Source organism: Pituophis catenifer, unplaced genomic scaffold, assembly GCF_029215685.1.
Source record: "Pituophis catenifer annectens isolate HBS135680 unplaced genomic scaffold, rPitCat1.0.hap2 SCAF_3, whole genome shotgun sequence".
Taxonomy (NCBI): Eukaryota; Metazoa; Chordata; class Lepidosauria; order Squamata; family Colubridae; genus Pituophis; species Pituophis catenifer.
Genome location: NW_027256883.1, coordinates 37640223 through 37658910, shown reverse-complemented (window position 1 = coordinate 37658910; position 18688 = coordinate 37640223). Strand labels below are relative to the sequence as shown.

Here is an 18688-nt window from a genome sequence, read left to right as displayed (position 1 = left end):
AAAAAAGCAAGAGATGAATCTCTGCAATATAAAGGCAAAGAAATTGGGGTGTTGAAACAGGTGACAAGAAGAGTAAGAAACCTAAGAAGACAATATAAATTCTTGACAAATAGCTGATTAAATACAATGTAAATTTTAGATGGCTGACACCAGAGGAAATTTGGTAACTTGGAATGAAAAAAAAAGATAAAGATTGGATTCATTAGATAAAGCATATGAATTTTATGAATGTCACTTTGGAACTACGAGAATTAGTGGGATAGAAACTGTAAATTAACAATGTCAACGGCCTATAAGGAAAATATATACAAAATGTTTTATAGATGGCATTTACCACCAGCGAGGCTAGCAAAGATGTTTGAAAACTTATCAGCTAAATGTTGGAAGTATAATCAGATACCAAGTTCATATTATCATATGTGATGGACATGCCCAAAGGCAAAAAAAATATTGGACTAAAATACATACTTGGTTAGAAAAAATGATAAAACAACACAGAGATTTGAAACCAGAAATATTTCTTCTGGTGATACTACCAGAACAGTATAATAAAGGGAGTACATATTTAATTTTGCATGTAGTAACAGCAGCAAGAATAGTGTTTGCACAACAATGGAAAAATGGAGAAGTCCCGACAGATGAAAGTGTAATAAAAAAAAATATTAGAATGTGCCGAGATGGATAGATTGACACTTAAGATAAAAGAAAAGGAAGAAACAGAATACTTTTTAACATGGGATATATTTTATCAATGGTTAACTAACAAAAACAGAGGTTAGAATTTAAAAAGAATTCTATTGAAAGAATTGTATTGAAAATATTGTAAGATGAACAAACTAATTTTTTTATTATTTTATGATTAATATTGATATGTTTATTAAGATTACTAGTATGATTATGGTTATTTTTGTACCTTTACTCAAAATTAATTACGCCCAGATAACACACTGTTCAGATAGACATGGAATTTTTTATGTTTTTAAAGAAAAAATGTACCAATAAAATATATATTTTTTAAAAAAGAAAAAGATTAAATTATAATATTAGAGAAATCAGATAGAAATCTTTCTTGCTATACTGTATTTCAGTGTTGTGTGTGCCTAGAATGGTAATGAAAAGGAAGTAGTTCTTTAACTTTTTGTAGTTAAATTGAAATTTATTACAAAACATGATAGTTGCCAATTAGGCAAGAGATTAGATAAATTAATCCTTTAAAAGAGGTACATGACTAGTGGCTAGTAGTCTTGATAGTTATTAATTACCTTCACTATTAGGGTTTTTCCTCTTTCAGTGCCAGGTGAACATGAACAGATTCTATCGCACTTCCACCCTGCTTGTGGCTATACAGAGGCATCTTGTTGATTGGACTAGATAAATACATCTTTGCTGTGCTTTATTGGGACTTTATTTTATTCCTTCATTTAATAAAATTTATTCTGGATGAATAGTTATTTCCAGGGTAGATTATATACGTGCAGAATGAAAGATATATGGAAATGAAATTGTGGATTGCTTTTTAAAAAGTAATTTTTCAGTACTGCATTACATTTATTCAGTAATATATTAAGTCAAGATCCAGATTACTGGATCTTGACTTAATATATTGAAAGGCTGTTGTAGGAACAAGTTGGAATAATAGAAAAATGTTTATCAATGTTAAACAAAATAGACTGTTGATTTAACTTGAATTTTCTGTTGCTTTTTATTTGTAGATTAGAGATGCAGACTCAGATGGATTTATGAAAACCTCACTTCTGGAATCTGAGAGTGCTTTTATTGGTGAATTTATCTTTTTAGTATTTCTATATTTGGCAGACTACTTATCAAGAAGAGCTATCTTGTATGTATGCTGCATTCCCTTCAGGTTTATGCAGCATTTTAGTTATAGCCAATATTTATTGTTTGTTTGAAAGGTGTATATCATCCTATATTTGTAGGAATAAAATCAATTGATTTTCAGCTATTTCAGTTTTCTGGGTTTCTATAGATACATTTAATAGTTTTCCATTATTCAGAAATACAGCAATAGCAGTTTGAATGTAGTGTGTTGAAGCATCTTCTAAATCACAGCTCTTCAATGAATGAAGTTACTGGAGACTTTTTTGGTCTAGTTTTTCCATAATGCAGTAGCCCTCAACTTATGACCACAATTGAACCCAACATTTCTGTTGGTAAGTAAAACAGTTGTTAGGTGGTTTTTGCTCCACTTGATGACCTTTCTTGCCACAGTTGTTAAGTAAATCACTGTAGTTATTAAGTGAATCTGGCTTCCTCATTGACTTTGCTTGTCAAAAGGTCGCAAAAGGTGATCACAGGACCTCAGAACACTGCAACCATCCTAAATATGAACCAGTTGCCAAGCATCAAAATTTTGATCACATGACCATGGGTATGCTGAAATGGTTGTAAGTGTGAAAAATGGTCATTAGTCACTTTTTTCAGTGCCATTACAACTTTGAATGGTCACTAAATGAATGGTCATAAGTTGAGGGTTACCTGTTTATGATTAACCAATATAGTTCAGAAACTATATTTGCAATTTGAATACTGGATTTGCTTAAAAATCCAGTATGAATTTATATTTTGACACTTGCTTCTCCTAGATACGGATGGTGAAACTTACCCAATTTTAGAAGAGCATAACTACAATATGAATATAACTCCTTCACCCCCTGTATCAGCAAGAGAAAGAAGGAGAGAGAAGAAGGTAAAGGAATTTATTGTATTTTTTCCCCATTGAAGCTTTGCACACTTAAGTCTAACTGAAGTCAAATTCTACCATCTGTTTATTTTAACAAACCTTATTCAATTAAATTCTCTCTCTCTCTCTTTCTCCCTTGATGAGGTAACTAGCTTTTTCTTTATAATGTTTCTGTGTGATATGCAAATTTTTGAGTTGAATATGTGGTTATTTTGGCAATTCCAATAATTTTGACTTGACAAGCATTTCATAATAATTCAATCATAATTCTCTGTATCTTCAGGATGATGCTTTTCATAGGCTGACTCCACCACCACAGTTGGACAACAGCTCTCTCCACTCGAATTCTAGTCTCAATATAGATCTATTAAAAGCCAGAAATGAAGAAAGGCTGCAAAGATTAAACGAACTACATAAGGATGCCGTTCATATAGGTATGATCTTTTTATTGAATGTTAGGACAGAAATTAAAAAGGGACTCGGTTGCTCAGTGGCTAAGATGCTGAGCTTGTTGATCAAAAGGTCGGCAGTTTAGCGGTTGAATCCCTAGTGCCATGTAATGGGATGAGCTCCCATTACTTGTCCCAGCTTCTGCCAACCTAGCAGTTCGAAAGCATGTAAAAAATGCAAGTAGAAAAATAGGGACCACCTTGGTGGGAAGGTAACAGCGTTCTGTGCACCTTTGGCATTTAGTCATGCCAGTCACATGACCACGGAGATGTCTTTGGACAGTGCTGCTCTTCAGCTTTGAAACGGAGATGAGCACCGCCCCCTAAAGTTGGGAACGACTAGCAAATACGTGTGAGGGGAACCTTTACCTTTTACCTTTAGGACATAAATTATTGAAGAATTAAACATTTTATTAGATTTGGAAGAACTGATTGATACAGTGTGAGCAAACTTTACCCAGAGCAATTTTTCCCAAACTTGGTAGCTTTCAGATGTTTGCAGCTCATTTTGCAGGATTCTCAAAAATGGCTGAGAAACTAGAAACTAGCTATGTATTCCTGGAAGATGACCTGCACATTTGGTACCCATAGGATGGGAAAGGCTAGCCAAGGGCAAAGTATTGCATATATGCTGCACACCCAGCATACATGACTAATATGCCACCAAGGTTAAACTACTGCACAGAAGACAAGAGTGCTGCACTGCACTGAACTGCACTGCACTGTCATTACTCTTCCTTCCCACATTCAGATTTTTAACAAATGCAAGTACATTAACATTTAAAATGGAGGGGTGGGGGGTAATTGTTCTGGATTTTCTTTGTAGCCTTATAATTAAAAGAAGAAAAGACTAAAGCAGAAAAAATCAGGAGGTAGCTACAGATCAGCTTAGATAGCAAGTTAGTTGTAGCCTTCTTTCACCTTGTTGGATTCATCTGAATGTAGCCCTATAGTTATATCACAGACAGACTTACCGAGTTTTAAGAGGTCTTTAAGTCAATTGTATGAAGGTAATTGCTGTTACTGTTAAGAGATTTCTTAATAGCCGTCATCTGAAATATATTTTCCTTCATTTAATCTTATTAGATTGAGTCTTCACCTCTAAGTAACCATACACAAATATTTCAGGTCTTAATGCATAAGATATTTAAGTGCTATGAAGAGTAGTTCCACCATGTTTTCCTGCAGTCCTTTTCTTCTTGAGGCAAGAGATACCCAATTCCATGACTTTTGTCCTTGTATGCCTTGTTTTTTATGCCAGTCATATATTTTAGTTTTAATCCCCTCAAAGTGCAATGCTCAGAGTTGGATACAGTCCACATTTAGTCCATATTCTGATAACATTTCCACACAGAACTTGAGTATAACCTCTGCTGTGGTATTATATGGAGTGGTTTCCATGAGCATTTTTTCTTCAGTTTTGCAGCCCTTACTTTCAAATTTTCAATTTGAGATTATAGATGTCAGACTGCCAACCTTAGCTGGCTCATACTTGGTTTCCCAGACACTTATGACCTGGCCCACGGCTTTTGCTTTTATTTTTAAAATAAGTGCTCAAATAAAAAAAGGAAAGGACAAGGATCAGGGGAGAAGAACAGGATGTACGGGTATGTGGGAATCACCTTGGGAGATGGATAAAATTTGAGTGCAAAGGTAGACGAGTGGCAGAACCATCCCTAGATTTGGGAGCCTAAAAATGAAGGAAATAAGGAGTACTTCCAAACTTGCCAGATTCTGTTAATGTAATCCTGTAATAACCTTGTAATACTGTAATATTACTACTACCACCAGCATGGTTGCACAGTGGTTAGAATGCAATATTGCAGGCTAACTCTGCCCACAGCCAGGAATTTGATTTTGACCAGTTCAAGGTTGACTCAGCCTTCCATCCTTTCAAGGGCAATAAAATGAGGACCTAGATTGTTTGGGACAATATGCTGGACTGTAAACTACTTAGTGCTGTAAAGCACTATGGAGCAGTATATACTGTAAATTTAAGTGCTACTGCTATTTCTATTGATAATAAAGATAGATCTAGTACTTCTTGTTTAGACCACATTGCAAAACTGACATCAATCTTGCAAGCATGAAAGTAACTCTACCTATGTTCATTGTTATTCTCCCCAAAAGCAGGAAGAGTCCCTTCTGAGATGCTTTCACCACCCCTCTTCCCTCAGACTCAAATTTTGTTTATCAGACTGTAGGCTGTGGCTCTTCCTGTTTTCCAAGGACATTTCCACATTCCATTACATAGAGTGCCTGCAGTAATACAGTTTTGGAACTATTTCACTGGCCAGCTTGAGAAAAGCTAATTGGCTCTGATGAATGCTAATAATTGCTATGATGGAGCTAGCCATACACTGTTATGCAATTCAATCTGAAGTTTTGAGGATTAGAAAGACTAATGATGCAGAATATACAGGATGCATACAATCAGTAGAACTATTATTTTTCAGGATTTTAAAAAAAGGGGATTTAAATAATAATAATAATGGATGAAATTCAAAGTCATCTGAGTTGACGCCTGCTTGCACAAAAGAACATTCTTCCCTGTTGCTCTCTAGAGTTCTCAAATCTCCTTAACATAATTTTCCATGATGAAAGGTATATACAGTATAGGAGGCTTCAGGAAAATAGGGGAATTGCCTCCTTTCCTCGACTACCATTAGTGGAACTGTAAATTGAATTTCTCACTGGAATTCTGTGATCAAGCAGTCAACATCATCTTAATCCTTTTTTGCAGCATGCATCTGATTTATAATCAATTTATCATTGATTGCATTAAAAGTAGCATTAACTACTTAACTCAGGCTACTGAGCCAGATACGTCACATGCAGGCCACACCTACCCCAGCTCAGCGAAGGCAAAAAATGTCACAATACATCGCATGACATCAATGTGATGTGGCAAGTTTGACGCCATGACTTAACTTGTTCTTTAAATTTCCTGACTGCCCTCCACCATTCAGTACGCCAATTGGCTTTTCTCAAATTTATATGTCTTTATTTGAAATTCCATCCAGGATTTTTCTGAGCCAGGCTTACCATTCTTCCAAGATAATTTTGATCTCCCCCTCCCCTGCTTTATGCAGTCTACAAATGTATTGAAATTTCCCTTCACCAGGGAAGCATTATATAGCAGGTACTATCACCATAAAGAAACTAATGACGTGTTGAAAAAGATTTTTCTGCAAATATCATATATTCTTTCTTGATAGGTTAGCATATTCCATCACCAAAATCTGGACTGATTTTTGACATTTTCTTTTTAGAAAGGAAGTGATAGTCAGGGTGAGTAACTGACCAAATTTAGTTTCTTTTAGTTATCTTTTAGATAGACTCATAGATATTTGAAGATCCTTTTTGAATTCCAGTTTCTCAATGCAGCAAATGCCAAAAAAGATTTCAGTTCATAGAGAAGCTCTTCTGGGTGCATAGAGCAGCTTTTTTTGGTGAATGCTACCATGTGATATTCAACATTTGATTTTTCCACATCATTTAAAAAAAAAAAAACCCAGCTTCTGCACACCATTTTACTCTATCTTTGGAACCTCAATGATGTGTCGACATATTGCTCCTAGGTGCAGTTCTGTATAGTATGGAGTCCTTAAATTTTCCTAAGACTTTATATTGGGTTGGACCTATTATCAAATCTGACATAATTATTTTTTGCTGAAGCTGCGATTTCAAGAAGAATCTTTATTGTAGTTTGACTTTTTTATTATTAAGATTGGCTTGATTAAAATTAATTTATTCATCCCTCTTTACGAATTAGATATGAAACTGTGAAACATTTGAATACTCAAATGTGATACTTGTCTTTCGTATACACAAATTGGTGCTCAGAACTTCCACCTATGTTTTAGAAAAGACTGAATTTATCTGGAAAAGTATCCACTGTTTGATGCATATGCAGATTTTTAATACAGCTTCCCCTGTGATTAATTTTCTTTAAATTTTACACTTAGGAATTTATTAGTTAGTAATAATTTGTTTTATATAGATACCTTTATATATAGTTAAATCTATTCTTCCCTCCATGCATACAATATTTCCTGTATCCTTGGCTGCTGTACAATCCCTGAGCATCATAGAGACTCCTGTATATTTTGTTGGCAAGGTATTTTTTCTTCAAACGCTTCATCTCATTTTTTCCAAAAGTCTCTTATGTTGTTGTGGTCAAAAACTTTATCTCAGTAATTCAAAGCACTATGCTCCAAAAGATTGGAGTTTTGTAAGTTTTCTTTTGCATACCTAAGATGTTCACTTTTATGATGAGGTTGAAGAAAAGTATTGTTTTGATAATTCTCCCATGCAAAATCATTGTAGTATAAACAATGTTCTTCTATGGACAGGGACTCCAATGTCAACTAAATGTCAGTAGGTTATTCGTGCTGTTTTCTGGTTTCTGTTTTGTACCTCTGATTAGTTTTCAGGCCATTCTAGCAGAATTTTTTTCTTAGTCTTCACCACAGTCAGCAAGTAATTGAAACCTGAAGAGACATTGGTTATTTCAGCAAGTTAACCTGAAACCATCTTCCAAATTGATCAATAAAGTCCCTACGTGACCAGGAGCGCCTAAAGTTTTGGATACAGGTGTATATAAGAAATATGGCGAAAAGGGGAGTTGGATCCTCCAGTGCAGTTTTAAGGCATAGTATGCAGTTGCTTTTGATCATCTTCATACTTACCTTAGAAATGCCATTTCTCATCCTTCTGTGTCAGATAACATTATTTGACCAGTTACTCCAGAATAAGGAAATATTGAAAATCTGAAGTACCCCGATTGGACAACAGTTGTGCTGAGCTTGCTGCATTTTTATTCCGCAGAAGTCCTCTGTAATACTGCAGAATGAATAATTTGGTCACTGAAATATACGGTAGGATACCAAGTATGACTATCATATATTAAAGTTTATTTGTTTTTCCTCAAGCTGATGACATATCATTGGGGAATGGTGATGACATCCTGAAGGAATTACTTCCTAGAGATGGCAGAAGACCCAGTTCGATTGATTCTGTGGCAACTGAGCCATGGCTTAGACCTGGGACATCAGAAACACTTAAAAGACTCATGGCTGAGCAGTCAAGTCAAGCTAAACCAACTTCTGAGAAGAGCATAACATTCAATTGGCAGGGGCTGTCAACTGCCCACGGCTAAATAAATTTGTGTTAAAGCTGTTTGTGCCTTTCAAAAGTTTCACTATTGCACTTTTATATTCATACTTGATTGTGTAAACAATGCCTACTTTGTTCAATTATTGATAATTACTGATGACCACTAAATTTGGAAATATATTACCACAGTAAATTTTCATAACAGCTTCAGAGTACAGCTAAATGTACAATTTAGCGTACATTTAATGGTACTGAGGCAAAATTTATTTTTGGATTATTCTTCTCTGAAAAATTACCTCAGACTTCTGCAAGATTGAGAAATATAACCTGAATGTAATCAAATAAAATACTGTGGCTTATTGTTCTTAGACATGTAATAGATGTTTAGGGACTACCCAGGATTTAAATTCATTGCTGCTTTACTTCTAGCCCACAAATCTTATCCAATCATTTGTTCTAAAATGCTGAAGTGTTGTTTTATATGTATATATGTGTGTTCAAATGTAAATTGTGAATTCTATAAATGTATTTATGTTCATGACTTAAGATGACAAAAATTTATATTTTTATCAAGATTCTAATGAAGTATTTGTGAAGATGGATATTTTGTGAAATGAATAAATTGTCTTTAATAATTAAAGCTCTGGAGTTTCCTTGATGATGCTTCTTTCTCATTGCAGTAGAAATGGCATGTGCATTGAATTTCATTATGGAACTAAATTCTGACTGAACTGTATTAAGTCTAGTACAAATTTGTTGATTTGTATCCTTCCAAAGGGTTTTTCCCTTTGGAAGGGAAAAAAACACAAATGTTACTGGGTGAAGGCAAAGATGCAGGGCTTGATCAATACAAGTTCCTTTTTGTGTAATTGCAAGGTGTTTGCAGTATGTTACACATACTATTTAATAGTATGTGTAATATACCATTAAAATGGACTCTTTTCAAAAAGAATCAGTTTCCCAACTATAAAACCTGGAAGGCTGGATGGGTAGAAAAAGATACCTTTGAAGAATTTTCTCATCACCTAAATATAATTTTTTCCTTGTCCTTCACCTGGATGTAGTTCTCCTTTATTGAACATTTAATTGTAACAAAAAACAAAAAACAAAAAAAAACAGTTGCTTTTAGGCAAATATACAGGCGAAGAGAAGCTATAATAGCAAAATACAGTAATTTGTAATGTCAGTCATTGGCAATGTCATTTGGTTACTAACTGTTTCCCCTCCAAATAGGGAGGGATTATTGAGTCTCTTATTTGGGGTTCAAAAAATACTTTATAATACTTCCGAGCTGAAGCAGCTTCTTGGATGACAAGCAAAATGTCTTAAAGAAAAATCAGAAAGTCCAGTTGCCTTTTGAAAAAGCACCTTTGGTACTTCATTGTAAATTTATCTCCTGTCCTTAATTGCCTAGAGCAAAAAGAGATGTACTACACTGGTTTTCCCAAGGGAATAGTATTTTCTCAGAGTAGGGTTACTCTTCTGCCTCATTTGAAATCCTTGATTTTTACAGCTACTCTATAGCTATAAGGTAGTAAAGATCCAGCAGTCTTCTCACCACAGGCTGGAAAGCTGCTGCTTGCCTTTTCTGCTCTGAATTGATCAACTACCCGACATTTGCAGTATGTCTTGCTTTTTGTCTGGCTATTGGAAAGACTTTGGCATGGGGGCCACTTCGAGGCAGCCTTCAGTTCTGCCGTTCTGTATGTGAGACAGAATACTGTCCTAAATGTTGATTTAGCTACAGCTTTTCCAAAATAGGAAGATTTGAACTGAAAAATAGAAGGAATGATACTTGACTTAAGTTAAATTCTTTAATCACTTGCAAACATGCTGAAGGCAGTTTGCTTCATCACTGTTAACCATCATTGTTAAACTTTTAAGTTTCTTGAAACATTAAAACAAGTAGTTTTACATTGCATTGGTTTTCATTGCACCGATGAAAGAATTCAAAAACTTTATTGACTTATAACCTGATTAGAATATGCCAGATGAGAACCAATATTGTACAGAAAGTTGTACAGAATTTACATAGAAAACTTTACAGAGCTGTACCATATACATTTTTCCATCTGAAAAAATTTTCTACATCCACTGTAAGACAGAATGCTTGACAATCTTTTCTTTAACCATCAGAGCACAATTCACAGTATGAATACATTTCCAATAAATTTAAAACCGTCCCTAAACCATGCCAGATTTGTTACTTGAATATATTTAACATTACATTCTGTACACAGAGTGAAATCTACATCAAACAACCCCCCCCAAAAGGTGACATAAGATAAAACCTAGACTCATTTGCAGTGATTCAAGTTCCAGCCCAGAAGGATCGTTGCAATGGCTTATTATATTTAAAAGCCCTATCACAGATATATTACAAACAGTTAAGCCAGTTGTGACTTTTTCAATCTTTGCCCTTCACTAAAGTTAGCAAGACTAACTTTTAGGATACAGACCAAATCAATCACAACATAAACTCAGACTAGTGCATTTGGTAAACAAATGTATGGGTTTCTATGAAATCATAAAAGAATGCAGGAAGAACTATATAGTGTTTGTAATTTTATATTACAGACCTGCACTCTATGTTTTTTCACTGAAGAATGATTACCTATATCTCAGCTTGAGTGTGCAGATTTTTTTTCAGAATAAAAATTCCATAAAGTTGCTAGATCTCTCACCTAGTGTTTTCCTGTGCTCTCAGTACAAACCATTCTTTCAAATACAGTTCTCCTGAGTTGTACTCTATGGAAGTTCAAACTTTTTAAGTGTTAGTTCTTTGGGTACATATCTTAAGTTCACAGCCATCATAAACATACACACGCACACACACATAATATGTATGCATGTCTGAATAAGAGGACATCACAGTCCAAGCTGACAATAAGACTGTTTAAAACTGGCTCAATGCTCAGCATAAGCCAAGAAAGGGAGGAAGAAAAATCCACTGGAGAATTAAAAGTTTTGCAAGCCTAAGTTACAGCTTTACTCTATACTGTGAACTCGTAGATGCACACACTGCCATATAGAGACCCTCATTATGAACATCTAGTGCAAGTTGATTTGGTTCTTAGTTTCCTTAGTTATACTTTTACTGCTTGGCTACAACTTCCTCTTCATCTGCTGGTTGAGATATTTGGAAAACAACTCCAATTCGTAGAAAAAATCTTCTCAAAACAGCCCGGAGCTCAGGAATCAGATCAAATTGCATTATTTCACACAAAAGAGGATAGTAGAAAGATGCATGAGCTTTGAACTAAGGGAAAAAAGAATTCTATTAGACATTAAGTTCTTGAATGAGTAAATGCACTAATTCAAACATTACAATAAGAATTATCTAGGTGTCAGATCCCTTCATCCCATTTTCTGAAGAAACAAATGTGCATGGTCTTATTGGCACTGAAGTACTGACACCAGGAAAGGGAAAAAAAGGCAAATGGCAATATGACATGAATGGAATGTTTTTATTCAACAACAATGGAAGGGAATCTATCCTAAAACTGGTTTATGAGAATTATGCTCTCCTGTTTGTAAGGAAAAAATATGGGCTCAATCCCTAAATATTCTGAATGCTTACTTACCCGATCATCACTTATCTTCAGAACCTTTGTTAAGAATAAAAGTAACAGGCTAGTCCAAGCTTCCCGATGACTCTCTGAGGTCAAAGTGAGGAAGTAGCTGAGAGCTTCCCTGCAGACACTACAAGCAACGTGCAACATAAAACCAAAGTTTAGTTGTTTATTTTCAAAACAGAATTCTTATCAGAAAAAGTGCATATTCAGAAAGATAATTCAATAATCCCATCCTACACCAACACATTAAAAGAGATGTCAGTAAACCCAAGCATACTTAAAAGTTAGACAAAACACTTCAGCATATTGTAAAGCTGTCAAGGGGCAGCTGCGATGGAATGTTTCACTGATTACTGAATGGATGGTCTCATCTCAAAGATGCTTACAGTTGGCAGTCAATTTTTCAGGTATTGGTAAGTAGTAATAGGAGAAGGCAGGAGTGAGATCATAGGCCTGTTTACTGAACCACTGAACAGCAATAATAGAAAACATTCCCAATAAGCAAAAAGTTAGATCTAGAGAAATGCTGATAGACAATGACTCTTTCCTTTACTGTCTTCTCAAGACTCTTCTTTTGAAGAACTTTGCTAAATGGAATCGCCTGTGCATTGAGATTAATTGCCGAATTCAGTTTGTCTTTAAATTTTTAACTACTATTATGAAACCAGGTAAAAGCTGTGAACAAGCCTTACTTTAGTAATCGTTGTTGCACTTCTTCCCAGGCATTTTTGCGACTTTCATCCATGTACATGCGGAATAGTATACGTAACCCACAGGCAAGACTGCTAGTCTCCTGTTTTAAAAGATTGGGCTTCGATTTCCCTTTGAAACCTGCCAAAACAATATCTGTTATTTAGATTTTATTGACTATCTAAAAATTAGCACTTGAATTAAAAAAAATGGGCAAAAATGGCTATTGCATAGGCTATTCATAGCATCCAGATTCTCTAATCAGGATGCTCCTAAAATTCTACAAGAGTGGGAGTTGGATTTGTATTAATATCTTTTTTAAAGCAAAATATTATACTCCATATGGAGCAGCAGCTTTGCACCATACTATCGTGCCAGGCCAGGGTGGTTGAGGCTTTCTGGGACAAGGTGGCTTTACACCACATTGTAACTCAAGGGATTCTTACAGCCCCAGAACTGCAATGGACCAAGAAGCTCCTGAACCATGCTGCCACAGTATATTCTTTCCCATTTCTATACATAAACACACCCAGGACACTCTTTCTCTGGCCTTCCAGAACACACTCAGTTCAGTTGAACAATGGTGGTTAACTGCAGCACTCCCATCCCAACTCAATGTAGCCGGTGTTAAGCCTCCCAGGGCCTCTTTCACCACCACCACCACCCGTGGCACCTCTGCTCTCTTTATCTGGGACTCCTTCTGCTTCTCAGTTAGTGAATAGGACATCTTGAATTATGATAGCAACTGGGCCTGTCAGGATTGCTGTTGCTAAGTGATGCAGCCATGTGTTGTGCTGCATCATTCAGCAGCAGAAATTCTTGCCTAATTGTAGTCATCAGCCAAGGACTACATTTTGGTATTCATGGGATCCTCTCTCTTCATAGCATGCCTCTTAATGCCTGCAGAGTTCCTGCTCATCAAACAATACATTTTGTAAATTAAAAAGAAAAACTATCATTCTGATAAAGCAAATCACTAACCTCTAACAAAACCTTTAGATATAAGAATATATCTGGGCTAAATATTATGTAGAATATTCTAAGTATTGTTAGACTACACAAAGCTGTAGCCCACTATCTTATTTGAATAAATCCATGGCTGTCCGGGGGGGGGGGGGGAAAGTGAGGTGACGGTAGCAGGAAGCATTTTGAGGTTTTGCATGGATTGGAAGGAAATCCTGACATTTGTTAAACAGAAGTTTTGTGATTGGTTATATAAATGGGTGCAACTATGTTGTGAATGAACAGATTCCTCCTCCCTCATATCCATTTTGGGGCTATGGAATCTCAAAATTCCATGCATGCACAAGTGATCAAAAATGCTAGTGACACAGCACAACATTCAGTATTTATATATCATTTTTATTGTTAAAAATTATGGTTACCCATCTGAAAATATTTAACTCTTTAAAGAATTACTGAATTATAGGATCATAGTCATTGAAGAAATGATAAGTGAATAACAAAGGCAAATCCAGAATTCATATTCCTACAAGCAAAGATAACGCAGAAGCCAACAGGAAGTTGGAATGCATTCCTGCCACTTTTTCACCAACCTATGCTTTGTACCTTCTGCTTGCGCCTGCCTGTGGCAACTCCTGCTTGCCTGGAGCTCTCACATGCAGCCGCTTGTCTGGGCTCTCATCTCTTTCCATATAACAAATTGCATGGTTCTGGGTTAATAATGGCAATTGTGACTAAGGGATTGCAGTTGTTAAGCAAAGTGGTCAAGTTAGGTTGCACTTTACAATAACACTGCTTAGTGATAGAAAATTAAGTCCTAATTGCTGCTGTAACCTGAGGACTACCCAAACAGTATTTTTCTGTAATGTTCATCATTTAAGGTCCTTACAATTGGCAAGAAAGACTTACCTGCTTTCCAAAGTGCAGTTCTTTGCTCATTATTTGAGTTGAAAGCCTTAGCAAATTTATGAGATTCTAATAAACAATCCAGCAGTTTGAAAAGCTGCTGTGATGTTAAAAAACGATACATTCCTTGATCTTGTGTGTCCACATGAACATTAAAGTCTACTGCATCCCTCTGGAAGGAAGGAAGGAAGGAAGGAAGGAAGGAAGGAAGGAAGGAAGGAAGGAAGGAAATGTTAAGTTTTATTATAGTTAGCTTTTTGGATGTCACAATGAATCTCAATATGGTTTCCAGCTGTTGAGAACAAACTAATTTCATCAAGATATCATAATAAATAAATCTCAAATATTAAATCTGAATTTATGACATTAGCTAATTATATTAGGACATAAGTTAATGCGACATGCACAAATAATATAAAAAGATGCAATTGACCTTACTTAGTTACTTAGCCTTCAGAATAAATCAGATATAAGAAATGTTGTACATTATTTTGAGGTGATGTCTGCATGCAGATTTTGCCCACTGTATCTGAAGTCTGCTAAATGAGGAATCTATTAAATTGACATTTTACTCTAAGTAAATCTACAACTATGTGGTAAAATATATTTACGCTATACAAGTGTACTCTATATGAATTCTAAACTATGTTGTTACTTAATGATTACCCATATCCAAAGGACAAGAAAACAGCATCCTTCAGGAGCAGCCGCTATCCAGGAGCAGCTGCTTCTTATGTAGCTACAGTGATGAGGCAAATCATATGCTTTTCCCCTAAAAATCTGTACCATTGTCTCCAAAATTATTTAAGAGAAAGGTATATGGAAACACTTACAAATAATAAGGAAATCTGCATCAGATGTGAAGCTTGTTTGTATCTAAAAGCTATTCTCTATGTAACTGTTTGTCTAAACAGGATGTACTTAAATGGTTTACAGAAGAAACAAGAAACTAAATCTCATTTTCGATATGTAAATTTTTTTGGTATCTAAATAAGAAGTGTTCTAAGGATTTTAGGGGTCAAGAAAGCAAACAACAAAACATACTTTGTGATAACACAATGTACCACAATGACCAAATCTGACATACTTGCATCTAAACCCTGGCACTCAATTAAAAAAGGCCAGAGTTGATGTTATGATGCAGGCCCAATTTTTCCATTATCGTTTATTCTGGATGCTTTTTTAAATGTTTGGAAATCCAGGAATTTTCCTCCAGAAATTACAAAAGTTATGAAACAGAGCATTTGGCTCAAGACTGGAAGAAGAAAACACTTATATGAATATGCCTAGTAGTGGACTCTACCTTACCTGCGCTGCAGCTAAATTCTCTGCATCTTCTTTTTTGCTGGTTGCTGGGAAAAATACAATGTTGTCTATTGTTTGAATAAGTTCCAGCTGTACCACACATTTGATTAACAGCGCACCAAACAGTTTCTGATCTGGAAATTCTTTTAAAACAAGAAAAAAGTAAAATAAATTTGGGAACTGAAACAATCATGCAAACTACAAACAATCTATGTGTGTTAGAAACTTTCTACTGTCTGTCAAATTATTTGCATTGAATATACACTAATACAATTGCCAAATGTATTACCCTAAATTACGTATATAAAATATCTACAGTACTTGTAAAATTGATGGTAATTAATATAAACTTTAAGTGTTGAACTCAAAATCCCAGGAGCCCTAGCCACAAAAGGTAATGAAAGATTATTGAAATGCAATCCAATAATTTCTGAAGAGTTAAATATTGTCCATCTGTAACTTTAACACAAATATCATAGAAATGTATTGTTTAATTAAACATCAAAGCTGTACAAACAAAACGAACTGTGTTAAATTTCACCTGAAAATTTAAATTGAAAAATAGATTAACACTAAAATATCTAGAATAAAATTGAAAAGTTTGTTATCTAAAAATGTAACACTCTTTTGGGGAATGAGAGCATATTGTCATTTTAAGTAAGCATGGCCCAGACGCAAAAGGTGCTGAGAGAAGTTTGGAATATTTATTGTAGGTCACTTCCATACCATAGTTTCTACTCTCCAGCACATAACTGTCTTCTGCCAACCTCAAAATGTTGAAAATAATACCATGGTGGCTTTATGATGAAATATGGGAGTGTAGGGCGGTAAGAGTTCCTACCCAAAGGAGAACAAATGGTTTATAATTGCTGCAGAATTGCAGTGACTCTAGGAAAAAGAAACATATACAGTTTTGCCGTGATTTTAGTTATGCCACAGTTCACCCAGCAATAAATCAACTCAACTTCCTAGATGTAGTTGTCATTGTAAAACTGAATGGCTTCAAAGCCATTTCAAATTCATATGAAAGTGTGCTGAATTACTTTTAACACTGTAGTTGTATGACCTTTTCCCCCAGAAACTTTTAAAGCAATACAAAAATGTACAAAAGATTGAAAACAATAACCCACTGAAAAGAACTTAGAAGATAGGACATTTTTATTTTAGTGTCTTTTCTAAAAAACTGAAAGTGGGAAGCAATCATAAACAGCAGGAAGGAATGTACATCCACAATTAGAAATGTAAAGAGCATCACAGGTGAGACTCTTTTCTTAACTTCCAGGAATCTTAGCAATTAGGTTACTGAGGCATTTAAAATAAGAGAGTAGGTCCTAAGAAAGCCAAACTGTTTTTGTAATATTCATTCTCAATGCTTATAGAATTTCAAGAATTATTTCTGACACAAACAGCAACCTGTCAGAAGGAAAAACTCACAAATATAGAAACAAATGCAGATTATCAAATAACTGTTTAGAAACATTTCTTCTTACTTGCTATAGGTTTGTTTTTGCTGACCTCCTCATTTGCAGGCAACCCTACAATAGGTTGAAACTGACGTCTATCTACCGATTTTGGTTGCACAGAATCATGAATATCTACAGATTTTTGTGATATGGCATCCTGAAAATAAAAGACAAAAATTATCTCATACGGCTTTGGCAAACAAATAAACTTCTTAGGAGCACCTCAATACAACAAAGTGAACTTGCTTTGAAGTAGGATTTTTGGTTAATTTAGCTGGTAAGCACAGAACACTATGAAATGTGTAATTGTATCTTTAATTATAATATATGCAAAATATATTTATTTTCCGTTTACCAAAGCAACAAGTACTAATGGAATAAATCCTTTTGGCCCTTCCATTTGTACCGATTTCAACTCAGCTCTGGAAGACCAGATTAGCCCGCCATGTAAATTTAAGGCACCCATGGAATGTGTGCAATGGGGAAAAAAGAAAGGGGGAAAAATTTCTGGAACTGAGAATTTTTACAACAATCTATAAATCAATCAATCAATCAATCAATCAATCAATCAATCAATCAACAAACAAATAAATAGTGTATTTTAGTGAACAAAAAGGATCTAAGTAAATAGGTTAATTGCAAGGAAGTTAAGCAATATAATTTCAGTTTTGATTTCTTTACAATGACATGACATACTGTGTAAGGGACTAACTTGTCTTCTAACCTGCTAAATTTATTTATTATATTTATGTGACATCCATCTCACAGTTTGAGATATAGGTGATTTTCTTCTTCTTTTAGGTGTACATGAAATCTATGTCACATTGAATATACAATACTACATATCTCTCTTTATTCTGCATGATGTGATATCCCAACATGTGATCTTTTCCAATATTACTTTTAAATAAGGACAAAAAGGAGTATTCCAAAATATTTTCCCTGACATTTTTAGTTTCAAACATACCAGCTGTTTCTCTCTTCCAGAAGATGGAGATGGAGGAGCAGTATCTCCTCCCACTGGTCGCCAAGTTAAAAGCCTTGAAAAAAGAAATCAATTTTCTTTAATTCTAAAAAAGAAATATTTCAACATTTTAAGATAAAAACAATTATAAATCTGTAATAGTGTTCTCAACAAAAATGAGCCCAAAACTTATATTTAAAAAACCTTTCTTGAGTTATAAATAAAAATAGCATATTTTCTTATATTTTCACTTCTTTTATTTAATTTACAGTTTATTTTAGCAGAGGAGGAAAAAAAGCATGATCATTAGATTTGGAAATGTTATCTTAATGCTCCTCAATTAGTAGAAGCTGTTTAGGAATGAAAGGACTTAATTAGTTTATTAGGCAACAACGTTATACAAGGTTACCAGTCATTTACACATATCTGAACAGTTCAGATGACTAAGAAAAAGCAGAAGAGAAGCCCAAACCATCTCACTCTATTATTTTAAAAAATCATAAGCAAGTGAGGGATTAGAGCTGCTCTGAGCATGAATTAGTTAAGGATCTGAC

At 34.8% G+C, this 18688-nt stretch overlaps 2 protein-coding genes across 2 annotated transcripts in view; one reads left to right on the top strand and one right to left on the bottom strand.

The window, feature by feature from the left end:
• Positions 1–8802, top strand: part of CSPP1 (centrosome and spindle pole associated protein 1) — a 59771-nt gene extending 50969 nt beyond the window's left edge. Inside the window, exons 27-30 of the mRNA XM_070942235.1 lie at positions 1713–1779; positions 2604–2707; positions 2985–3135; positions 8085–8802. Coding sequence (XP_070798336.1) covers positions 1713–1779; positions 2604–2707; positions 2985–3135; positions 8085–8311 — 549 coding nt within the window. The 3' untranslated portion in view covers positions 8312–8802. The remainder of the gene's footprint in view (positions 1–1712; positions 1780–2603; positions 2708–2984; positions 3136–8084) is intronic.
• Positions 8803–10210: 1408 nt separating this feature from the next.
• ARFGEF1 (ARF guanine nucleotide exchange factor 1) overlaps positions 10211–18688 on the bottom strand; it is a 63525-nt gene continuing 55047 nt past the window's right edge. The window contains exons 33-39 of the mRNA XM_070940502.1: positions 18138–18210; positions 17198–17327; positions 15711–15850; positions 14406–14574; positions 12536–12674; positions 11853–11970; positions 10211–11527 (exon numbers count right to left, since the gene is read on the bottom strand). Coding sequence (XP_070796603.1) covers positions 11363–11527; positions 11853–11970; positions 12536–12674; positions 14406–14574; positions 15711–15850; positions 17198–17327; positions 18138–18210 — 934 coding nt within the window. The 3' untranslated portion in view covers positions 10211–11362. The remainder of the gene's footprint in view (positions 11528–11852; positions 11971–12535; positions 12675–14405; positions 14575–15710; positions 15851–17197; positions 17328–18137; positions 18211–18688) is intronic.